The 18247-nt window shown below is 54.0% G+C and overlaps 1 protein-coding gene across 1 annotated transcript in view; it reads left to right on the forward strand.

Moving 5' to 3' along the window:
• The first annotated feature begins 2944 nt into the window (after positions 1 to 2944).
• The window catches only part of TBC1D22A (TBC1 domain family member 22A), a 314302-nt gene continuing 298999 nt past the window's right edge, over positions 2945 to 18247 (forward strand). The window contains exon 1 of the mRNA XM_060025836.1: positions 2945 to 3147. Coding sequence (XP_059881819.1) covers positions 3086 to 3147 — 62 coding nt within the window. The 5' untranslated portion in view covers positions 2945 to 3085. The remainder of the gene's footprint in view (positions 3148 to 18247) is intronic.

An 18247-nucleotide genomic window follows, 5' to 3' on the forward strand; every position in this document is an offset into this window, starting at 1 on the left:
TCCGTAATTACATTTTCATGTATTATGAAACAATTTATACATGCAAAAAGTCATAAAGAATAAAACAAACACCTGAACACAGTCCATCTGCCTTAAGAAATAAAGCATAAAACAACTGAACTCTCTGTAAATTCCTCACTGATCAAAGTCCCCACCAACACCCAGAGGCAACCACACTCCTGAATTTAGCTTTTAGTATTTTTTTACTCTAAAAAAAGGGAATTAAGTGGTATCATGCTACATGCATTCACATTCAACTTTTTTTCACTCATCATTGCTTGTGAAATCCATTCATGTTGACATGTGGGTAACATTCATTTTTACTATCCTGTAGCATTCTCCAGAAAACTATGTGTAATTGATCAGCTTTCCCCAGGAGCAACATTGCAAAGAACGTTCCTGTCTTTGCACACAGGCGCGTGGCTCTAGGGTACACACCTGGCTTGTAAGGTATGCGCACCTTTAACTACAAGAAATTGCTAGACGGCTGTCCAAAGTGACTGGATGAACTTATGCTCCCACCGGCAGTGAATCGGTGCACTGATTTATGTACTGCTCATAAGTCCACACCCTCATCGATTTTGGCACTGAGAGATTTTTAAATTGTTTGTTAAGCGTGAAATGGTATGTCCTTGGTTTTTACATAGCCTGAATCTCAGTGAAAGGAAGCCTCTTATGAAGGCTCACTCATTCACTCTCTGTGCTCATGCACACGTCCTGTTTGACTCCTGCGTGGGTCCCGTTCCTCAACTCTACCTCTGCAGGACTCCGGCTTACACGACTGGCCTTCTTCCAGATACTCCCTCACATCCATCTCTACCACACACCCCCGCCTGAACCCATTTCTGGAGATTCCTACTTGACTATGTTTTTTGATTACGTCGCTCTTGATGCTGACCTATGCCCGCCCCACCGGTCTTGGGACTTTGCCCTGGCCTGTCCTCCCCTGTGTAACCCCGTCTCCTCACCTGGAGACCAATATGTCCTCTAACCTAGTGCTTGGCTGAGGCCTGACATCCGACCTCAAACCCAACATGTCCTAAACCAATCATAAACCTGGCTGCAAACAGGCGCACTGCTTGCTTTGAGGTTTCCGCCGGTGGTACTAGTAATCCTTTGCTCAGATAGTCTTGAAGCCTTCGAGTCAATCTTAGTCTCCCTGTAACTAACTCCCTCCCCTAAGAGACAGGAGACAGGAAAGCATTAGGTAAGCTACGGGGAGCAACCAAACCTAAGATGTTATAATTACATCCAATCAGTCGCTCGCTGACTGCTGTCAATCTTCCCTTTCTAAACGCTACTATCTTAGTTCTGCTGCGACCCCACTCACTGATTCTTGCAAGAAGCTAAATTGAGCTGGGGAAAATCCCGTTGGCAGGGCATCCCTGAGGCTGTCAGGAGCTGATCGCTGAGGAAGACCTCTGGGGAGGCCCCGGGCCGTATACTGGGAAGAGATCCCTGGGGCCTTCCTGAGCCCCACTAGCCAAGGATCCCAGGAGGCTTCCTGAGGCTATGTCCAGGAAGGGGTCCCTAAGGTCCACTGAGGCTTTATCAGGACATCGCTGGAGATTCACTGAGGTCATGAAAGGACAGGATGCCGGGACAGTTCCTCAGGCTGTGCAGCATCGTAGCCCTGAGCGTCTACTGAGGTTCTGTCAGCAGGGGATTCCCCAAGGACCCACTGCAATCACCTCAGGGAGATTCTGTGGCTGCGACAGAAGGGGATCCCTGGAGAGCTCCCATGGTTGTCATCCGTTTAACAAACGCTTCCTGCGTTAGCTGTGGAAGCAGAAGGCACAGGTCTCACCCGCCCAGCAGTATCTTGCAGTACCCTACGGGCTCCGTGGGAAGAAAGACAGGCAGTAAATGTTCCAGGGCAGGGACAAGGGCTGTGGGAAGCCTCTGCTACTACAAGACAGGATAGAAAACTCAGTGTTGCAAGGGATCTGAGAGAGCCACGCACTCTGCTCTGAGGGCCGGGGGTGGCCTTTACTGAGGCGCTGGTTGGCATACGACTGAGATAATACACGTAAAGTACCTAGCGCAATACCCTGCGTCCAGCAAGTACTACATCAGTGTTACTTATCGTAAGTGAGGAGGCACGGAAAACTTTAATCAGAAAATATCATCAAGAACTGGCACGCGTCTGTCAAGCGGCTCCCCAAAGCCGCACTGCGCTCCCTTCTGAAATGCCGGTCCCTGACCTCTCGGGTTACGTCTACCGCCGACAGAAATATAATGCAGCCACATACGTAACTTCTAATTTTCTGGTAGCTACTTTGAAAAAAAGGAATGTGAAAATAATTTTAGCAATACATTTATTGAATCCAATACACAAAATATTTTACTTCAACATGTACTCAACATAAAAATCAGCGTCGTCATTCCTTCTTTGGTACTGAAGTCCTGGGTGTATTTTACCTGCACGTTTCAAGCGCCGACAGCCGCCCGCGGCCAAGGCTCCGGTGGGGGAATCTTCACGCTTCAGCCGAAGCCTGCCAACCCCCTCCTTCCCCGACCCACCTGCCCCCTCCCCGGACCCCACCACCCGTGCCCCTCACAAGCCCGGACCACTTCCTCATGGTTCTCACCTGGCTGCACTGACTGCAGCGGTAAGTCAGCCACTTGGTATTTACCGATCCCTAGCAAGTGCGGGCGACAGACACCTCCTCGACCACCACCCGCAGCGGGGTGCTTTCGGTCTCGGCGTCGCCTCGCCCTCGGGTTAGGACCATTGTCCTGCCACTTCGCGCAGTAGGAGAACCCTGGGCCGGACACCAGGCCTAAGAAGAGGGCAGTTAGAAGGACGACCCGGCAGCTGCGCTTCCTCCGCGGCACCGCCCCTTAGGCGCCTTTTAGTGACGTCAGGCACCCTCGCGTCCATCACGCGCGCCTGGGTCGGAGGCGGGACTTCCGGGTGCGCGGAGTTACAACTTCCGGAGGGAGGCGGAAGAGCCTCTCGGCTCTACTCTCTGGAATCCCGGGATCAGTGAGGGGGCCGCCCGGGGTACAGGAAAGGGCCGCCGGGGCGGGTTGGCCGCCCTCGGGGTGTCGGGGCTGCGGGTCTGAGGGATGAGGAGAGGCCATGGCCAGCGACGGGGCCAGGAAGCAGTTCTGGAAGCGCAGCAACAGCAAGGTCCCGGGCAGGTGGGTGTAACGGGGACCCGGGTCGGGGTCAGAGGTCAGAGGTCAGGTGGGCGCTTCGGCCCGCTGGGCTGCGGTGGAGTCGGGGTCTGGGGAGGGGTGACCTGGGCTCTGAGGAGACTGCTCGGGGTGTCCTGGGGGTCGGATCGTGGGGTCTGGGAGGTGACAGTGGCTGCACGTAGGAGCGAGGCCAGAAAGGAGGAGGAGCTGCCGGCAGGCTTGTCCCGAGACCGGCAGGCTCTCTTCTGCGAAACTCCTCGGCCCCCTGGGGAAGCTGCAAGGAACCCACTCTTCTTCAGCCGCGAGGAGTTGGTGGAGTGAGCAAAGTGGCCGGGGCAGTCTGCGTCCGCTGGCGAGCTCGGTTTCTGCAGGGGGCGTGGTGGTTTTGACCCATTTGATTGGCGTTCTCATTCTCTCCTGGGTTGCTGCTTTTGCCCTGGGCGAGGAAGAATACTTGAGGCTCCCTGTGGATTTCCATGTTCCCACTTTCTGGCTTCAAAGCCAACTCCTGTCTTGAGTCAGCAGCAGGAAGCAAATTTTTTTTTTTTTTTTAAGTTAAGTGCCTGCAGCGACCTGGGTGCAACCTGGAAGCTGTACAACTCCAAAGTCCTCCTCTGATTGATGTGTCACCCAGCCCAGCCAGGGCCCTAGGAAACATGGGAGACATGACGGGGAAAACACCTAGGATAAAATCAGCTGCTGGTGAAAATAGATTAGAGACAAACAAACTACAAGATTTCTACACACTGTTCAGTTTGGAAACTAAAGTCTGAGATACTGAAAATTAAGAATTGTGGTCTTAACTCCAAGTAGAATCATTCATAAGCACAGTTTATTCGTAAGTGTTGCATAGTAAACACTATTGTTTGAGTGATAGAATTGTAAACTTTGGAATGCACTGTGTCGAGTCAGAAAGGTTTAATTTTCAGAATGGTCTGGGAGTTAGCAGTATGAGTTCCTGACTGCTCAGAAAAGCGACTTTGGAGGGGGTCACTGAAGTTGGCCAGGCACCCTATTTTACTCCGTAGGACGGTGGGTTTTTTTTTCCTTTAAATAAATAAATTTATTTATTTATATTTTATTTTCGGCTGTGTTGGGTCTTTGTTGCTGTGCACAGCCTTTCTCTAGTTGCGGCGAGCGGGGGCTACTCTTCGTTGTGGTGTGTCGCTTCTCATTGTGGTGGCTTCTCTTGTTGTGGAGCACGGGCTCTAGGCGTGTGGGCTTCAGGAGTTGTGGCACGCGGGCTCAGTAGTTGTGGCTCACGGGCTCTAGAGCGCAGGCTCAGTAGTTGTGGCCCACGGGTTTAGTTGCTCCTCGACATGTGGGCTCTTCTTGGACCAGGGCTTGAACCTGTGTCCCCAGCATTGGCAGGAGGATTCTTAGCCAGCCACTGTGCCACCAGGGAAGTCCTTAGGACTGTGCTTGACTGAAGAACAATAAGAGGTTTCATCAAAACCAATGTCAGGGTCCAGGATGATGTGAAAATTCTGGAATAGCAGAGAATAGGAGGTCCTAGCAGTGACAGGAACACATGCTGTAGAACACAGACTGCAAGGAAAGGAGCCACGTGACAGTAGAACTTTTGTGTGTTGTTTTTAGGTCTTGAGATTTTGGTTCCTCCTCCGTCTAAATAGATTCTGATTCTTAACAACCAGCTGAGGTGTGAGAATACTCGAGCTCCTGTGTGTAGTTTTAACGGTGAATAAACCTTTGGATTGATGACTGTGTCTCTTGGGTATTTGTCCTTGTATTGGGTTCAGTAGTGCCCCCCCCCCCCCATTCAGGTCCGCGGACCCTGTGAATGTGACCATATTTGGAAATAGGGTATTTGCAGATAGAATCAAGTTAAAATGAGAAGTGAGGTCACACTGGATTAGAGTGAGCCCTAGTCCGGTGACTGGTGTCCTTATAAGAAGAGGAAAATTTGCACAGAGAGACAGACACAGGGAAGATGGCATGTGAAGATGGAGACAGACTGGAGTGATGCCTTTACAGACCAAGGCAGGCTGAGGACTCCTGGCAGCCAGTAGAGCTAGGAGAGGCAGGGAAGGATCCTCTCCTAGAGCCTTCAGAGAGAGCGTGGCCCTGCCCACACCTTGACTTTGGACTTGTTGCCTCCAGCTCTGTGACAGGATACATTTCTGTTGTCTTAAGCTGCTAAGTTTGTGGTAATTTGTTGTGACAGCCACAGGAAAATAATACTGTCCTCAACTTTCTTCTGTGAAATCCTGCATTCCCAAAGACAGCCTTGCTTTTTCCTTGGACTCCGATACCGTGCTGTGCCTTAGGCCTTTTGAGAGTTGTTCCCGTGTGATAGTCCCAGACTTGGAGTGGAGTCTTGGAGGCCTCCTGGAGGCTGTCACTGCAGAGGGCAGGGCGAGGAGGAGAGGTCGGCTCGCCCGGAAAGGCCTGCACAGCCACTTCGTGCCCCTCGCCTCCTGTGGCCTCATCTCTGGCAGTGCTGCCGTTTCAGGCGACAGGAGGAGTCGCAAAGGTGTGCCCGTTTCCCTGTCAGTAGATGACCTCCCTGTGGTGACCACCGGCCGCATACCTGGTCTTTACCTGCACAAGCTCGGTGCCGCAGTTCCCAGCTGGCTTCCAGCGGTCGTGCCAGCTCTTTTGAGTGGTTCCTGTGATTAACTTTTTTTGAGTGTGGGCCTCAACCCAGAGAAACTCAAAGGAGGAAGAATACACCCACCACAGAATATGGAACTGGCAAAGGCGCTTTTGTATAGCGCAGTCCTTTAAAATTAGTAATTCCTTAGTAATAATTCCTATGACAGTAGCGGCTGCTATTCACCGAGCACTTAGTGTTTGCCAGGCGCTATTCCTGGCGCTCTGCAAATGTTCGTGTCTCTGGTGTTTTAGAATTTACAAAGCACACTCTGTCCTCCAAGCGCACTCTGACACTCGATGGGGTAGGCTGGTTTAAAGCCCCTTGGTTGTTTTCCCCGACATGCCGTGCCGAGAAGCTTAAGTGCTTCTGCATGATGTCTAAGGCCCTTTATGACCTGAGCCCGCTCAACTCTTTAGCCCCATCTCCCGCCCCTCCCTGCTTTGAGCTTGGCCCCCACGGGTGCTGATGGACTTGTAGGATCCTCGCTGTGCCTGCTGTGTGATGCCTCTGTCAGTTTCATGCTTTCATAGCTGTGGCCAGAATGTTCTTTTCCTCCCTTCCCTCTCCTTTGCCTGGCTTTTTATTTTTCTTATTTCTTTATTCATTTTTTGGCCTCGCTGTGTGGCATGTGGGATCTTAGTTCCCTGACCAGGGGTGGAACCCGTGCCCCTGCATTGTGAGCGTGGAGTCTTAACCACTGGACTTCCAGGGAAGTCCTTGCTGGGCTTATTTATTTTTTATTTTTTGCGGTACGCGGGCCTCTCACTGCTGTGGCCTCTCCCGTTGCGGAGCGCAGGCTCCGGACGCGCAGGCTCAGCGGCCATGGTGCACAGGCTTAGTTGCTCCGCGGCATGTGGGATCTTCCCGGACCGGGGCACGAACCCGCGTCCCGTGCATCGGCAGGCGGACTCTTAACCACTGCGCCACCAGGGAAGCCCTGGGCTTACTTTTTAAAGATGTTCAAGAACTCGCCTCCAGTGTACCTCCTGGTCAGGGCTGGCCTGTTTTCATGCAGTCTGGACTAAAGTACCCTGTTGTGTGTCACACCCAGTGTTGGAAAGCGCTTGTTTTCTTCACCAGACGGTGAGCTCTGCGTGTTTAGGGAGTGTGCCTTGCTCATCTTCGCATTGTTACTGCCAAACCAGTAAGTGGTGGTTGATCCAAACTGTTTTCCAGATTAACCTGGAGAGACTGATTTGGCCAAGGCTCACACCGCACGAGGTGGTCTTGCTGGTAGATCCCCCTATTCTGTGCACACCCTGGTCCTTAGATTATATATTTGGTTGATGCTTTCTTAGAAGCTTCTTCTCTGGATGAGGCAGGATGTGTGATATGGTGGAAAGACGTCTGACTGGGAATTGGGTGGTCCAGGTTTTACCCATCGTTTTCTGTTAATCTCTCTGTGACCTTCACCTTCCTCATACTGCCCCCAGGGCCATCAGTTTCTGCACGTATAGCCTAGGGAGTTGCATTAGACCTAAGTGGTTGTGACCTACAGGAGGATATTTGCTTGGCCTAACCCTGTTCTCTTAGATGAGAAGGAGAGAAGCCTCTTGGACCAGTTTTGAGAGTCTGATCATTTATTTATTCAGCAGATATTTATTTAACCCAGATTATGTGCCAGTAATGGTTCCAGGTGCTAGAGATGCATCAGTGAACAAAACAGACCAAAATCTGTGCTCTCACAGAGCTAACAGCGGAGCGGGAGAGGCAGAGGATAACTAAGTTAGGTTGTGCCTCACGGGTTGTGGGATCTTAGCCCCCGACCGGGGATCAGACTAGGGCCCTTGGCAGTGAAAGCGCTGAGTCCTAACCACTGGACCACCAGGGAATCCCCCGAGAAAAGCTAAGTAGAGAGTTAACTGTCAGAAGGTGATGACTGCTATCAACACAGAGCAGGGAAGCGGGATAGATCTTTCGGGGGCAGGTGCCGTGGGGATAGTGTCATGGATGATAAGGTGACCAGGTAAGCTCTAACAGAGCAGGTGACATTTGAGCAAGATTTGCAGCAGGTGAGGGAACAGGCTTCCTGGGTGGCCGGGATAGAGTCGTCCAGGCAGAGGGGTGAGCTCGTGCAAAGGCCCTGGTTCGGGGGCGATGCTGGTGTGTCCGAGGAGAAGCCCAGGGGGGCCGGCGTGACCACTGCTGAGGGGGGGGAGAGGCTTGTGGGGCACGAGGCCTGAAAAGTGGGAGTGGTGGGCCTCATGGTCCCAGGAGAGACAGGGACTCCCAGTGTCTTCTTCCGAGTGAAGGGGGGCTTTGGAGGATTGTGGCAGCGGCAGGCCCTGCCTTTGGCTTAGCAGGATTCCTTTGGCTGCCCTCTTGTAGGTAGACCGGGGGGCGGAGAGGGCCAGGACAGCAGCAGGGAGACCAGTTAGGAGGCTTTGCGAACATCCAGGTGAGAGGCGGTGGTGGTTTGGTAAGAATCGGGAAGCTGATGATAATCAGAAAAGGCTCGGCCTCTGGCTCTCTGGGCCTGTTCCTTCGTGGGCCGTTGACTCGCTTGGCTCCCACGGGGCTGTGGCTTTCCGCGGTTGCACTTGGCATTCCTGCTACACTTAACTTGAAATGCCAAGACGAAATCACAGCACACTGGGTGTGGGAACACAGGCAGCCTTTCAGCGTGGACCCGACGCTTGCTATTTTAGCATGGCTCTGCCTGCCAGCGTGCTCTGCTGACGGCAGGGTAGGCGGGCCGCCGGGGCATGTGAACGGTGACATGTGTACGTGCGGTGGCAGCAAGAAAGGCCGCGACTGAATATGCAGGGCCGTGGGTGCTGGGGTAGACATGGAGCAGAAGACCGCTCACGGCGTCCTGGCCCTGGCAGCTTTCAGCGCACAGCTGCCACAGCCACGAGGCGGCCCTGAGCAAGTGGGACACTCAGCTCAGCTGTCGTCTCCACAGGCCACCGTCAGTCGTCAGCTGCAGGAGAGGAGTGTGGCGGGGGACAGTTCATTCAGAAAATACTGGAGCACCTTCAGTGCGCCAGGTACCGCAGGGAATGCTGAGCAGAGGCGTGGGCCTCGGGGTCCTCAGGCCGAAGGAGACGGTGAACACCTGGTACACAAGCAGTCTGTAGGCTCCCACGGCCGCAGCCTGGTGATGGGGGCAGGACACCGGAGCCCCGCATCCGTAGAATGCCACGTTCCCCCCCACCGCCCCGAGGAGGTCTCGCCTAGGATGGGACCCGGGGCTGGAGCAGGGGCCAGCCTGCCACGCAGAGGTGCGGGTCCGGGTCGGGGTCGGAGCTCTCCGCAGGGAGACCCCAAGGAGGAAGTGAGGAGGGGTGCGCGGGGTCCAGAGCACGCAGGGCGTCCAGGCCCTGGAGAAGAATTGGGTCTTGGTCCCGAGAGCCATGAGGAAGCACTTTATTCTGCTCCTCCGCCTCGAAGAGAGGGTGAGAGGAAGTGGGCACGGGAAGTGGGGACCAGGGCAGCGGCGGTGGGCGGGGGGGAGTGGACAGGTTCAGGGCCTGAGCTGCGGTGGGCCTCAAAGGGGTCACTGACGGGCAGGGTGTTGGGGATTGAGGTGACCCCCAGGGTTCTGGCCTGAGGGGTGGGAGCCCCTCAAGATGCCCACGTCCTCATCCTCAGAGCTTGTGACGTGTCAGTCCCACGGCAAAGGGGAATCACTTTGCAGATGGAGTTAAGGTTGCCCGTCAGCTGCCCCTGAGATGGAGAGGTTGCCCTGGATTATCCGGGGGGCCAGCATGGTCACATCAGCTCTTAAAAGTGTCAGAGGTTGGACACAGGTGGCTCTGTCTGATCTGCGGTTGCTGGCTTTGAAGATGGAGGAAGGGCCCCGAGCCAGGCACGTGGTGGCCTCTAGGAGCGGGGAGCAGCCTGTGCTTTTGGTCAGCAGGAAGACGGGGACCTTGGTTCCGCACCTGCTAGAAACTGAATTCTGTCAGCGACCTGGATGAGCAGGAAATGGATTCTCCCCAGGACCGCCTCCAGAATGGATGCAGCGGGCCGACCCCTGGACTTTAGCCTGGGAGACCCATGCCGGACCTCTGACCCGCAGAGTGTTAAGATGATGGGTGGGAATGTTCGAAGGCAGTAAGTCTGTTACAGCGGCTGCAGGAAAGCAGAGCCCTGCGGGGTCGGTGGAGGGCAGGGAAGTGTGCCCGAGGGAGGTCGGCTGGGGAAGGGGTCCTGCACTTGAACGTGGGCCGGTACCTCGGCCAGTCTTCACAGGTGGGCTGGGCCCTCACTGGTGACCTCTGCAAAGCGTGTTTAGTCGGAGGGGTCTTCTCTGTTCCGTGTCCTCTCGGGTCCAGGGGCCAAGTGGAGGCTCCGCCTTTCTTTCCTGAGAAATTCTGAGCTGCTGCCCCACCTGCTCTCCTGTCTTGTGTTTTTATAGACCTGCCTTGTTTTCTTGCTGGTGCTTCTGGAGTGGATGTTTGGAGTGTCTCTTTATTCCTAGTTTTCCCTGTCACGAGGAGCCCAGGAGTCTGTGCTCTGGCAGTGACTTTGTGGGGCGGGGGGGGGGGGGGGTGGTCCCATCTGGTTGCCACCCATGAGTGGAGATGGTCTTGCTGTGCTGAGCACTGTGGAAGCACCGGAGGGTGGGGTTTGGCTAAATACATAGTTTGTTTTACTTGTTTGTTTTCCAGTGGTCATGTTTCATGTTATGAAACACCTTTTATTTTGTCTGGAAACATTTTGAAAAAATAAACTTAAAATGAAATCATTTTTTCCCCCTCTTAAATGTTTATCTAATGTTGCAAATCTGGACTCTTTTGGGTTAATTTTAGATGAGGACAAAAATGACTTAAAAAAAATCCCTGATGATTTTGGATTTGTTCTGTTTTTTTAAAATTTTGTAAAATGAGAGCTGGAGGAGGTGTTTCACTCCCCTAAGTACTGTGAAGGCGAGATCAGAGGTTGGGGGTGGAAATGAACAGAACAGGCGCCGGGAGCCCTCGCCTCCGTTTTTCTGTTCCCACTGGAGTGGCCCTGCCTGGCCCACGTACAGCTAGGACAAGGGCAGCGGCGCAGCACGGTGACCCGGGGGCCAGGGTGTGACACCCGCCCCCGCCTGGCCTTCTCCGGAAGCTCCACCATCTTGCCACTCCTGGGCTTAGCCGCTCCTCAGTGGAACACGTGCAGTGTGAGGACCGGCCCCTGCGGACCCTCTGGGTGCAGCGGGGGTCCCGGCCTTGGAAGGGCTGGGCTGCACGTGGGGGATGCCTCCGTGCTCGGCCCTGGGAGTGCAGACACGACCGACCGCCTGGTTCTCCCTCTGGAGGATTCCGCGGAGAGTGGCTGTGAACCACATCCGTGGGCAGGTGTTGGCTCTGCGCCCCAGGCGGGAGGTGGAGCCGCGGATGGAGATGGTGCTGGCCTTGTAGTGACACCTCGTACCTGCGCCTGCTTGTTGAGCACCTCCCTTGTTTCCGGCTCTTGACACACAGGTTCGGGCCAGCAGCAGCGGGAATGCTGAGGGGTCCTTTCCAGACTTTACAGGCTGCAGCTGAGCTGGTGGTGGGCCTGTCCCGGGGCTGGGGGTGGGACCCGGTTCCTCACACACTGACTTCCTCTTTCCCGGTTCTCCAGGGGTGAGAGGGGCAGCTTCTGGGTTCACCCAGACATTCCCCCCCTCACAGAGAGAGGCAGAGGGTCAGGAGGCCCAGAGGGGACGGGGCAGCCTGGGTTCTTCCCATTTCTGGGCTCCGTGCTGCAGGGGACTTCTGTTTTGAGTGTCCCTGTTCCTTCTGTTCCCTCATTCTGATGCTGTTTCCTCTTTGGAGGGATTCATGTGGAAATCCCAGCCTGAGTGCTGAAGGTGGCGAAAGCGCATGTAGCTGTCGGTGAGTTTAGTTGCTTAGAACAGTTACGGATTCTCTTACTGGGGTTAGGAGGGCTCAGGGCTGAAGCTGCTGTTAGTGTTACTAGCGCAGCTGGGCAGGGGGCCCTCGCCCCTCTGCTGCTCTCTGCCCGAGGCCCCTCGGTGAGCAGTGAGCGAGCTGGCTTTGAACTCAAGCATGTTGGCGGAGGGCAGAGCCCTTTCTCTACGCCGCCCTGTGCATTTCTGGGCTCCTGACCGCATGAACGCTCTGTTCCCCGTGGTCCATCCTCCCGGGGTCTGGAGTTCACTGGCACTGCCAGAGTGCTCCGGCCCGGGCATGGCCCGCCGTCTTCCTTCTCACCCGGGCTGCACACTCGAGCTTGGCCCGTGCTGCGGGGGCCAGACCGTGACACGGTTCTCAGATGTGCCCCGGGCCGCCCTCGCCCTGCTCCCTCACACAGCTCGCTGCAGGGTTTGCCATGAGCCTTCTTTCCGTGAGCGTTTATACTAGCCTCAAGGGCAGAAGGCTCTTGCTGGTGCCCAGGCTCACACGCAGCGAGACAAACGATGTTCAGTGCCTGTGATCCTAGGCCGAAAGCCCTCTGCAGGGTCCGGGCTTGTCAGAGAGCGTGGGCACGGTGTGCGTGGAGAGGCTGGGCGGAGGACTGGGTCTTGGAGAGGGGAGGGGTCCCTCGGCGTCACGGGACCTTGGAGGCGGGAGGCAGCCCCTAGGGGGCGCTCAGCACCTGCTTCTCTTGTCAGGTGCGCGTGTTTGCAGGTGGCGAGGCCAGCCGGTTGAGTGGGAAGCAGAAGGGGTCTGGCCTTGCCATTACAGAATTCAGGAGGAAGAGAGCACGGGAGACCTCCCGGCCCCCCAGGATTCACCGCACTGTCTGCCTCCCGCCGTCTAGGACGTGGGGATTGTCTTACCGGGCCAGTTACCGTCCTGGGGTGGCTAGTGCTACGGGTTAGTCTCAGACAGACCCGGGCTGCCGCCTCCTGCACCCCGTTTTGATTCCTTTAGAATTACTCCCTAGCTTGGGTTAGTTTCCTGTGCCAAAGCCAGTCATGGGGCCAGTACAGCACTTTATGTCCCAGCCACATGTGGGCTCATCAACCACCAGGACTGTAAGTCGCTCTGACAGGGCCCGGCAGGCGTGGGACGCTGGGGGCTCCTCAGAGGGCGTTGCCTAGTTACGCCCACTTAGGAGGGGATGTGCTCTAGTCTTTGGAACTCCTTCAGGTTTAAAATGCTTAATCATTCAAGTATTCGTGTAGTAAAGAAGGGAGCACTGAACTAATGAGAACCTACTGTATAGCACAGGGAACTCTACTCAGTGCTTTGTGGTGACCTAAATGGGAAGGAAATCCAAAGAAGAGTGGAGATATATATATATGTATACATATAACGGATTCACTTTGCTGTACAGCAGAAACTAATACAACATTGTAAAGCAACTATATGCCAATAAAAATTAAAAAAAAAGGGAGCGCTGCATGTAGCAACAAGTATCTTGGGTTTTGGGATCGCTGTTCTTGGAGATTAAGTCACGGGAGGAGTGAGGGATGGGGTCAGGAAGAGAGGGACGCTGGGGACAGCAGGTGGGTTTCAGGTGTCACAGGGGAGAGCCAGGAGGCTGCCAGGGGCTGCACGAGGCGGGGCGCGCCTGTCGTGTTGTACCTGCGTGACTGCAGAGGGTCACGTCCTGTCTGGGGAAGTGGGGGTGAGGCATGGCAGTGGGGGCAAAGCTGATTTTTGCGATGGGCCCGTTAATGTGAGGTGGTGAGGTGGCCGAGAGCCAGCAGCAGCTCAGCCTGGAGGCCGCTGTTTGAGTGTTTACTGCAGGTGCCCAGTAACGTCAGGAGAGAGCACAGTTTCGCGTGAACTGGGAAGCGAAAACTGGTGGAGCACTGGGCTTCGGGACGCACGGAGGAGTCTGAGGGGCGTCCAGATAGGCTGGCAGGAGCTGGGAGAGAGGAGAGAGGGCTCAGTGCGGTGAGCCTGGAGGTGACGTCGACAGGAGAGGGACTCGGGGGAGAAGCAGCAAGGCAGGGAGAGGTGGGGAAATGGGACCCATGACTCCGACGGCAGGGCTGGCAGGGTTGTACTTTTCCATGTTAATTTCAAAAGACTCCTCCCCCCATTCATACATTGTGCTTTTATGACGGTGTAATTGATGTATTATATTACTTTCAGGTGTGCAACCTAAGGATTCGCTCTATGTGTCTATTGCAGAATGATTACAGGAAGTCTAGTTAAGGTCCATCCCCACACAGTTACACGCTTGTTCCTTGTGATGAGAACTTGTAAGATTACAAGCAACCTTCTCATCTGCAGTGCAGTGTTACTAACTTCAGTCACCATGCTGTGCTTACATCCCCAGGACTTACTTATCTTGTAACTGGAAGTGTGTGCCTGTGGACCCCTTCACCCATTTCGCACCCTGCCCCACCTCTGGCAGCCACCAGTCTGTTCTCTGGGTCTGTGAGCTCACACGTTGCTGTTTTCTTTTAACTGAAGTAGAGTTGATTTACAGTATTATATTCCACACATTGCTTTTTTCATGGGAGGGGTAAGTTTATTGTCAACATCCTCACTTCTGAGACCTGTCTGAAGAGCCATCCGTGAGCAGCTTGCTGATTGAATCAGTAAGTGCCCGTCTCCACTGGCTCCTGGGCCCCCAGGAGTGTGACTGGAGACGAGCTCCAGGCCCTCTTACAGGGAGCTCGTGGCCCGGTGGGGAGAGCTCAGTAGGTGGCTGAGAGCTTGCGGGACGGGGCGAGCGTCACTGCCAGGTGGCGTAGCGTGGGTGTTGACGGTGGGACAGCCCGGGAGCCCCTCTGCTCAGGGTCCTGTAGGGCCACGTGTGTCTGCACTTGACTCTGTGGGCGGGACCATTTCAGATGATGCCATGGGCGGGAGGAATGGTGGAACTGTTTACCCTCGTAATAATGGCGTTTCATACATTTTCCTCCAGAGTCCTCTAAAGTTAATTTCCTTGGAAAACTTACCCTTCTGAACGTATTTTATAAATCTGGGGAGCATCACTGTGGTTAGAACACGCCTAATGGTAAATCAGTTGCTAATTGAGTTCACCTTTCAGAAAGCTACTGGAGACATTGAGTGATGACTGTGCTTGGAGAGGTTGATGGGCTGTAAACTGAGATACTACATGATTTGCCTGTTTACTTCATGTGTCTGAAATACAGGGAGGCAGTTAATCGCAAAGATGGCCGTATAATTTTTCATTTATTTTATGATGCTCAGGACACCGCAGCTTGGATGTATTTCTTTTAATTTTATCTCCTCTCGCTCTTTGCCGTTTCATTCGTTGTTATTTTCACTCACTGCTCTTTAACCTTTAGTGAAAAAAAAAAAGCTCTTCTGGTGTTGTCCCATCAGCTTTGTTTCAGAGCCAGGGCCTTGGTGTAGGCGGTCCAAGTTCAGACCAGAAAGAAGTTCTCCGGGATACACAGGAGAGAATCACCTTATTGTCAAACCCAGAGGCCTTGCGACATTGGGCTCTCCTTCCTCCTGCCTTCCTGGCTTCTGCTCTGTAACTTAGGCTCATTCCCTCCTTTCTTCTCCCACTTCAGTGCCTACCTGTATCCTAATGGCTCTCCACCACGGCGGGAGCAGCATCGCTGGCATCTTCGCAGCGCCAGTGTCGGACCGGGCCTGGAGCAGGTGCTCAGCCAGGGTGTGTCGAGTGACTCTAGTGCGGCAGCCTCGGGGTCGTCTGTGACTGGCTAAGATGTCACTGATTCGTGGTGCTCTGGGTGAAGGCTACGCCCCAGAGCTTGGCTGTCCACAAGTAGGCCCTCAGACAGATAGTCTTTGACTCTGAGTTTTTAAAAAGCTTTCCTGGGGGGCTTCCCTGGTGGCACAGTGGTTAAGAATCCACCTGCCAATGCAGGGGACACGGGTTCGAGCCCTGGTCCGGGAAGATCCCACATGCCGCGGAGCAACTAAGCCCGTGCGCCACAACTACTGAGTCTGTGCTCTAGAGCCCGTGAGCCACAACTACTGAGCCTGTGTGCCACAACTGTTGAAGCCCGCGCGCCTAGAGCCCATGCTCTGCAACAAGAGAAGCCACTCAATGAGAAGCCTGTGCACTACAAGGAAGAGTAGCGCCCGTTCGCCGCAACTAGAGAAAGCCCGCACACAGCAACGAAGACACAACGCAGCCAAATATAAATTAAAAAAAAAAAAAAAAAAGTAAAAAAAAGCATTCCTGGGGACTTCCCTGGCAGTCCAGTGATTATCCACTGCAGGAGGCATGGGTTTGATCCCTGGTTGGGGAAGTAAGATCCCGCGTGCCGCGTGGCACGACCAAAACCAAAAAGCTTTCCTGACTGGTGTTGTAAAGGCAGCCTGGATAGAACCCTGAAGAGATGGCGTTGGTCCCCGGGGCCCATCTCTCTCTTTTGGGCGTCCCTGCATCTGCCCAGTGTCTCCAGCCTGTCTTCATGTTGGGGCCCCGTCCTCTAGGAGCGCTCTTCCCGGTTCTCTCTTTAAACCTTAGCTTTGCCCGTTCTTTAGTCATCTTTCTTTCCCTTACCAATGGGGGCGTTTTCTGTGCCTTCTGCAGAAGAGGTGACCTTTATAGGAACTCAGGGCTCTCGTGGGAGGCGCTTCTAGTTGGGGGCCACTTCGGGGCACACTGTGGGCATCTCTCTGCCTTCCTTCCTGACCCGTCCTGTGCTGTCCTTTGTCTGGACCCAACCCTCTCACCGAGCTGGGAGCCTCTGTTACGTCGCAGTGTTGGAGCCTGTGATGCCTTGTTAGTTCTCAGTCACTCTTCTTCCATCTGACAGTCCTTCCCGGCTGCTCAGGCACGTGGTCATCAGGATATGTACCAGTTGGGCCCAGAGGACACGGCTCATGGTCCCCGCCTTGCCTACTGGTAACAAATTAGTCTTTCTTTCTTTTTTTTTTTTTTTTGCGGTACGTGGGCCTCTCACTGCTGTGGCCTCTCCCGCTGTGGGGCACAGGCTCCGGACGCGCAGGCTCAGTGGCCATGGCTCACGGGCCCAGCCGCTCCGTGGCATGTGGGATCTTCCCGGACCGGGGCACAAACCCGTGTCCCCTGCATCAGCAGGCGGACCCTCAACCAGTGCGCCACCAGGGAAGCCCAAATTAGTCTTTCTTAAGTTTCATTTTCTTATTTTGGAGGATGATAAAAATTTCCGTCCTTTCCACATGAAGTATACTGAAATGTTCTGTGACGGTAGCAGTGCAGACTCTGTTATCCGGGGCGGGAGGGGTGGACTTGGACCTGTTTAAAGGTTCATCGAGTGATGTTGGTCATCTGGGCGACGGGTGCTGAAGGCGTGCTTTTGCACCCTGAGCCTTCCCCTCATGCGCACCTGCTCCCCGGCACCTGGGCCAGGAGGGACTGGTCTGGTCCTTCCCCATCCTCACTTCTCCCTAGCTCGCCCTCCCTCCCTCCCTCCCTCCTTCCCTCCTTCCTTCCTTCCTTCCAACACCTTTGTAGAGATATCATTTATGTAACATACATTTCACCCACTTAAAGTGTACAATTCAGTGTTTTTAGTGTGCTCACCCAGCTGTACCACCATCACCACAGAGAGAGGCCCAGAACTCATCAGCAGTGATTCCCCTTCCCTCGTCCCAGCCCCTGACAACTGCTGACGTACCTTTCGTTTCTATAGATCTGCCTGTTCTGGATGTGTCATGTAAATTGAATTATATGTGCGGTCCTTTGTGACTAGCTTCTTTGACTGACTGTGACGTTTTCAAGGGTCACCCACGTTGGAGCATCTCTTTTTATGACCTAATAATGAATGTTCCATCGTATGGACAGGCACATTTGATTTATCCATTCATCAGTTGATGGACATTTGGACTCTTTCCACATTTTGGCTGTCATGAATAATACAGTACAAGTTTTTTGTGTAGACATGTTTCCATTTCTCTTGGGTGTGTACCTAGAAGCGGAATCGCAGGGTCATGTGGTCAATGTTGGACCTTTTGAAGACCTGCCAGGCTGTTGTCCAGAGCGGCTGCACCTATTTTCACTCCCATCCACAGCATGTGAGGGTTTCAGTTTCTCTGCATCCTCGCCAACACATATTATCTTTAAATTTTTGCCCCCCTCCTGGCTGTGAAGTGGTGCCTAATTGTGATGTTTTTCTTTTTTTTTTAATTTTTTGGTCACGGCTTGCGGCATGCAGGATCTTAGTTCTTGACCAGGGATCGAACCCCTGCCCCCTGCAGTGGAAGTGCAGAGTCTTAACCACTGGACTGCCAGGGAAGTCCCTCTAGTTGTGATTTTCATTTGCATTTCTGTGGTGGCTAATGACGGTGAGCCTTCTTTTTGAAAGATTTCTGTGTACAGTGTAGGAAGAATGGGGTCGGAGGAGACTTAGAGAAACGTGTCTTCGAGGAGCGCTCCAGGCACTGCATTCCCTGACCCTCTGAATGGCTGTGCCTGCAAACACCTCCCCTCTCAGAGCCAGAGCCATCTGTTTGAAACACTGGAACACATTTCAGACTTTCAGGAAGGCATACAGATGAATACAGGGAATGTAGACCACGTCCACAGTTGATGCTGTTGTGTTCTTTTCCTGGGCCCAGCTCTTTACTCTCACTTCCCCTGAGCGTCACAGTTCTGAATTTTGCGGTTACCCTGCATGCAGTAGGATTTTTGACCACTCATGTATGTACCCCA

This window comes from Delphinus delphis, chromosome 11 (genome assembly GCF_949987515.2).
Source record: "Delphinus delphis chromosome 11, mDelDel1.2, whole genome shotgun sequence".
Taxonomy (NCBI): domain Eukaryota; kingdom Metazoa; phylum Chordata; class Mammalia; order Artiodactyla; family Delphinidae; genus Delphinus; species Delphinus delphis.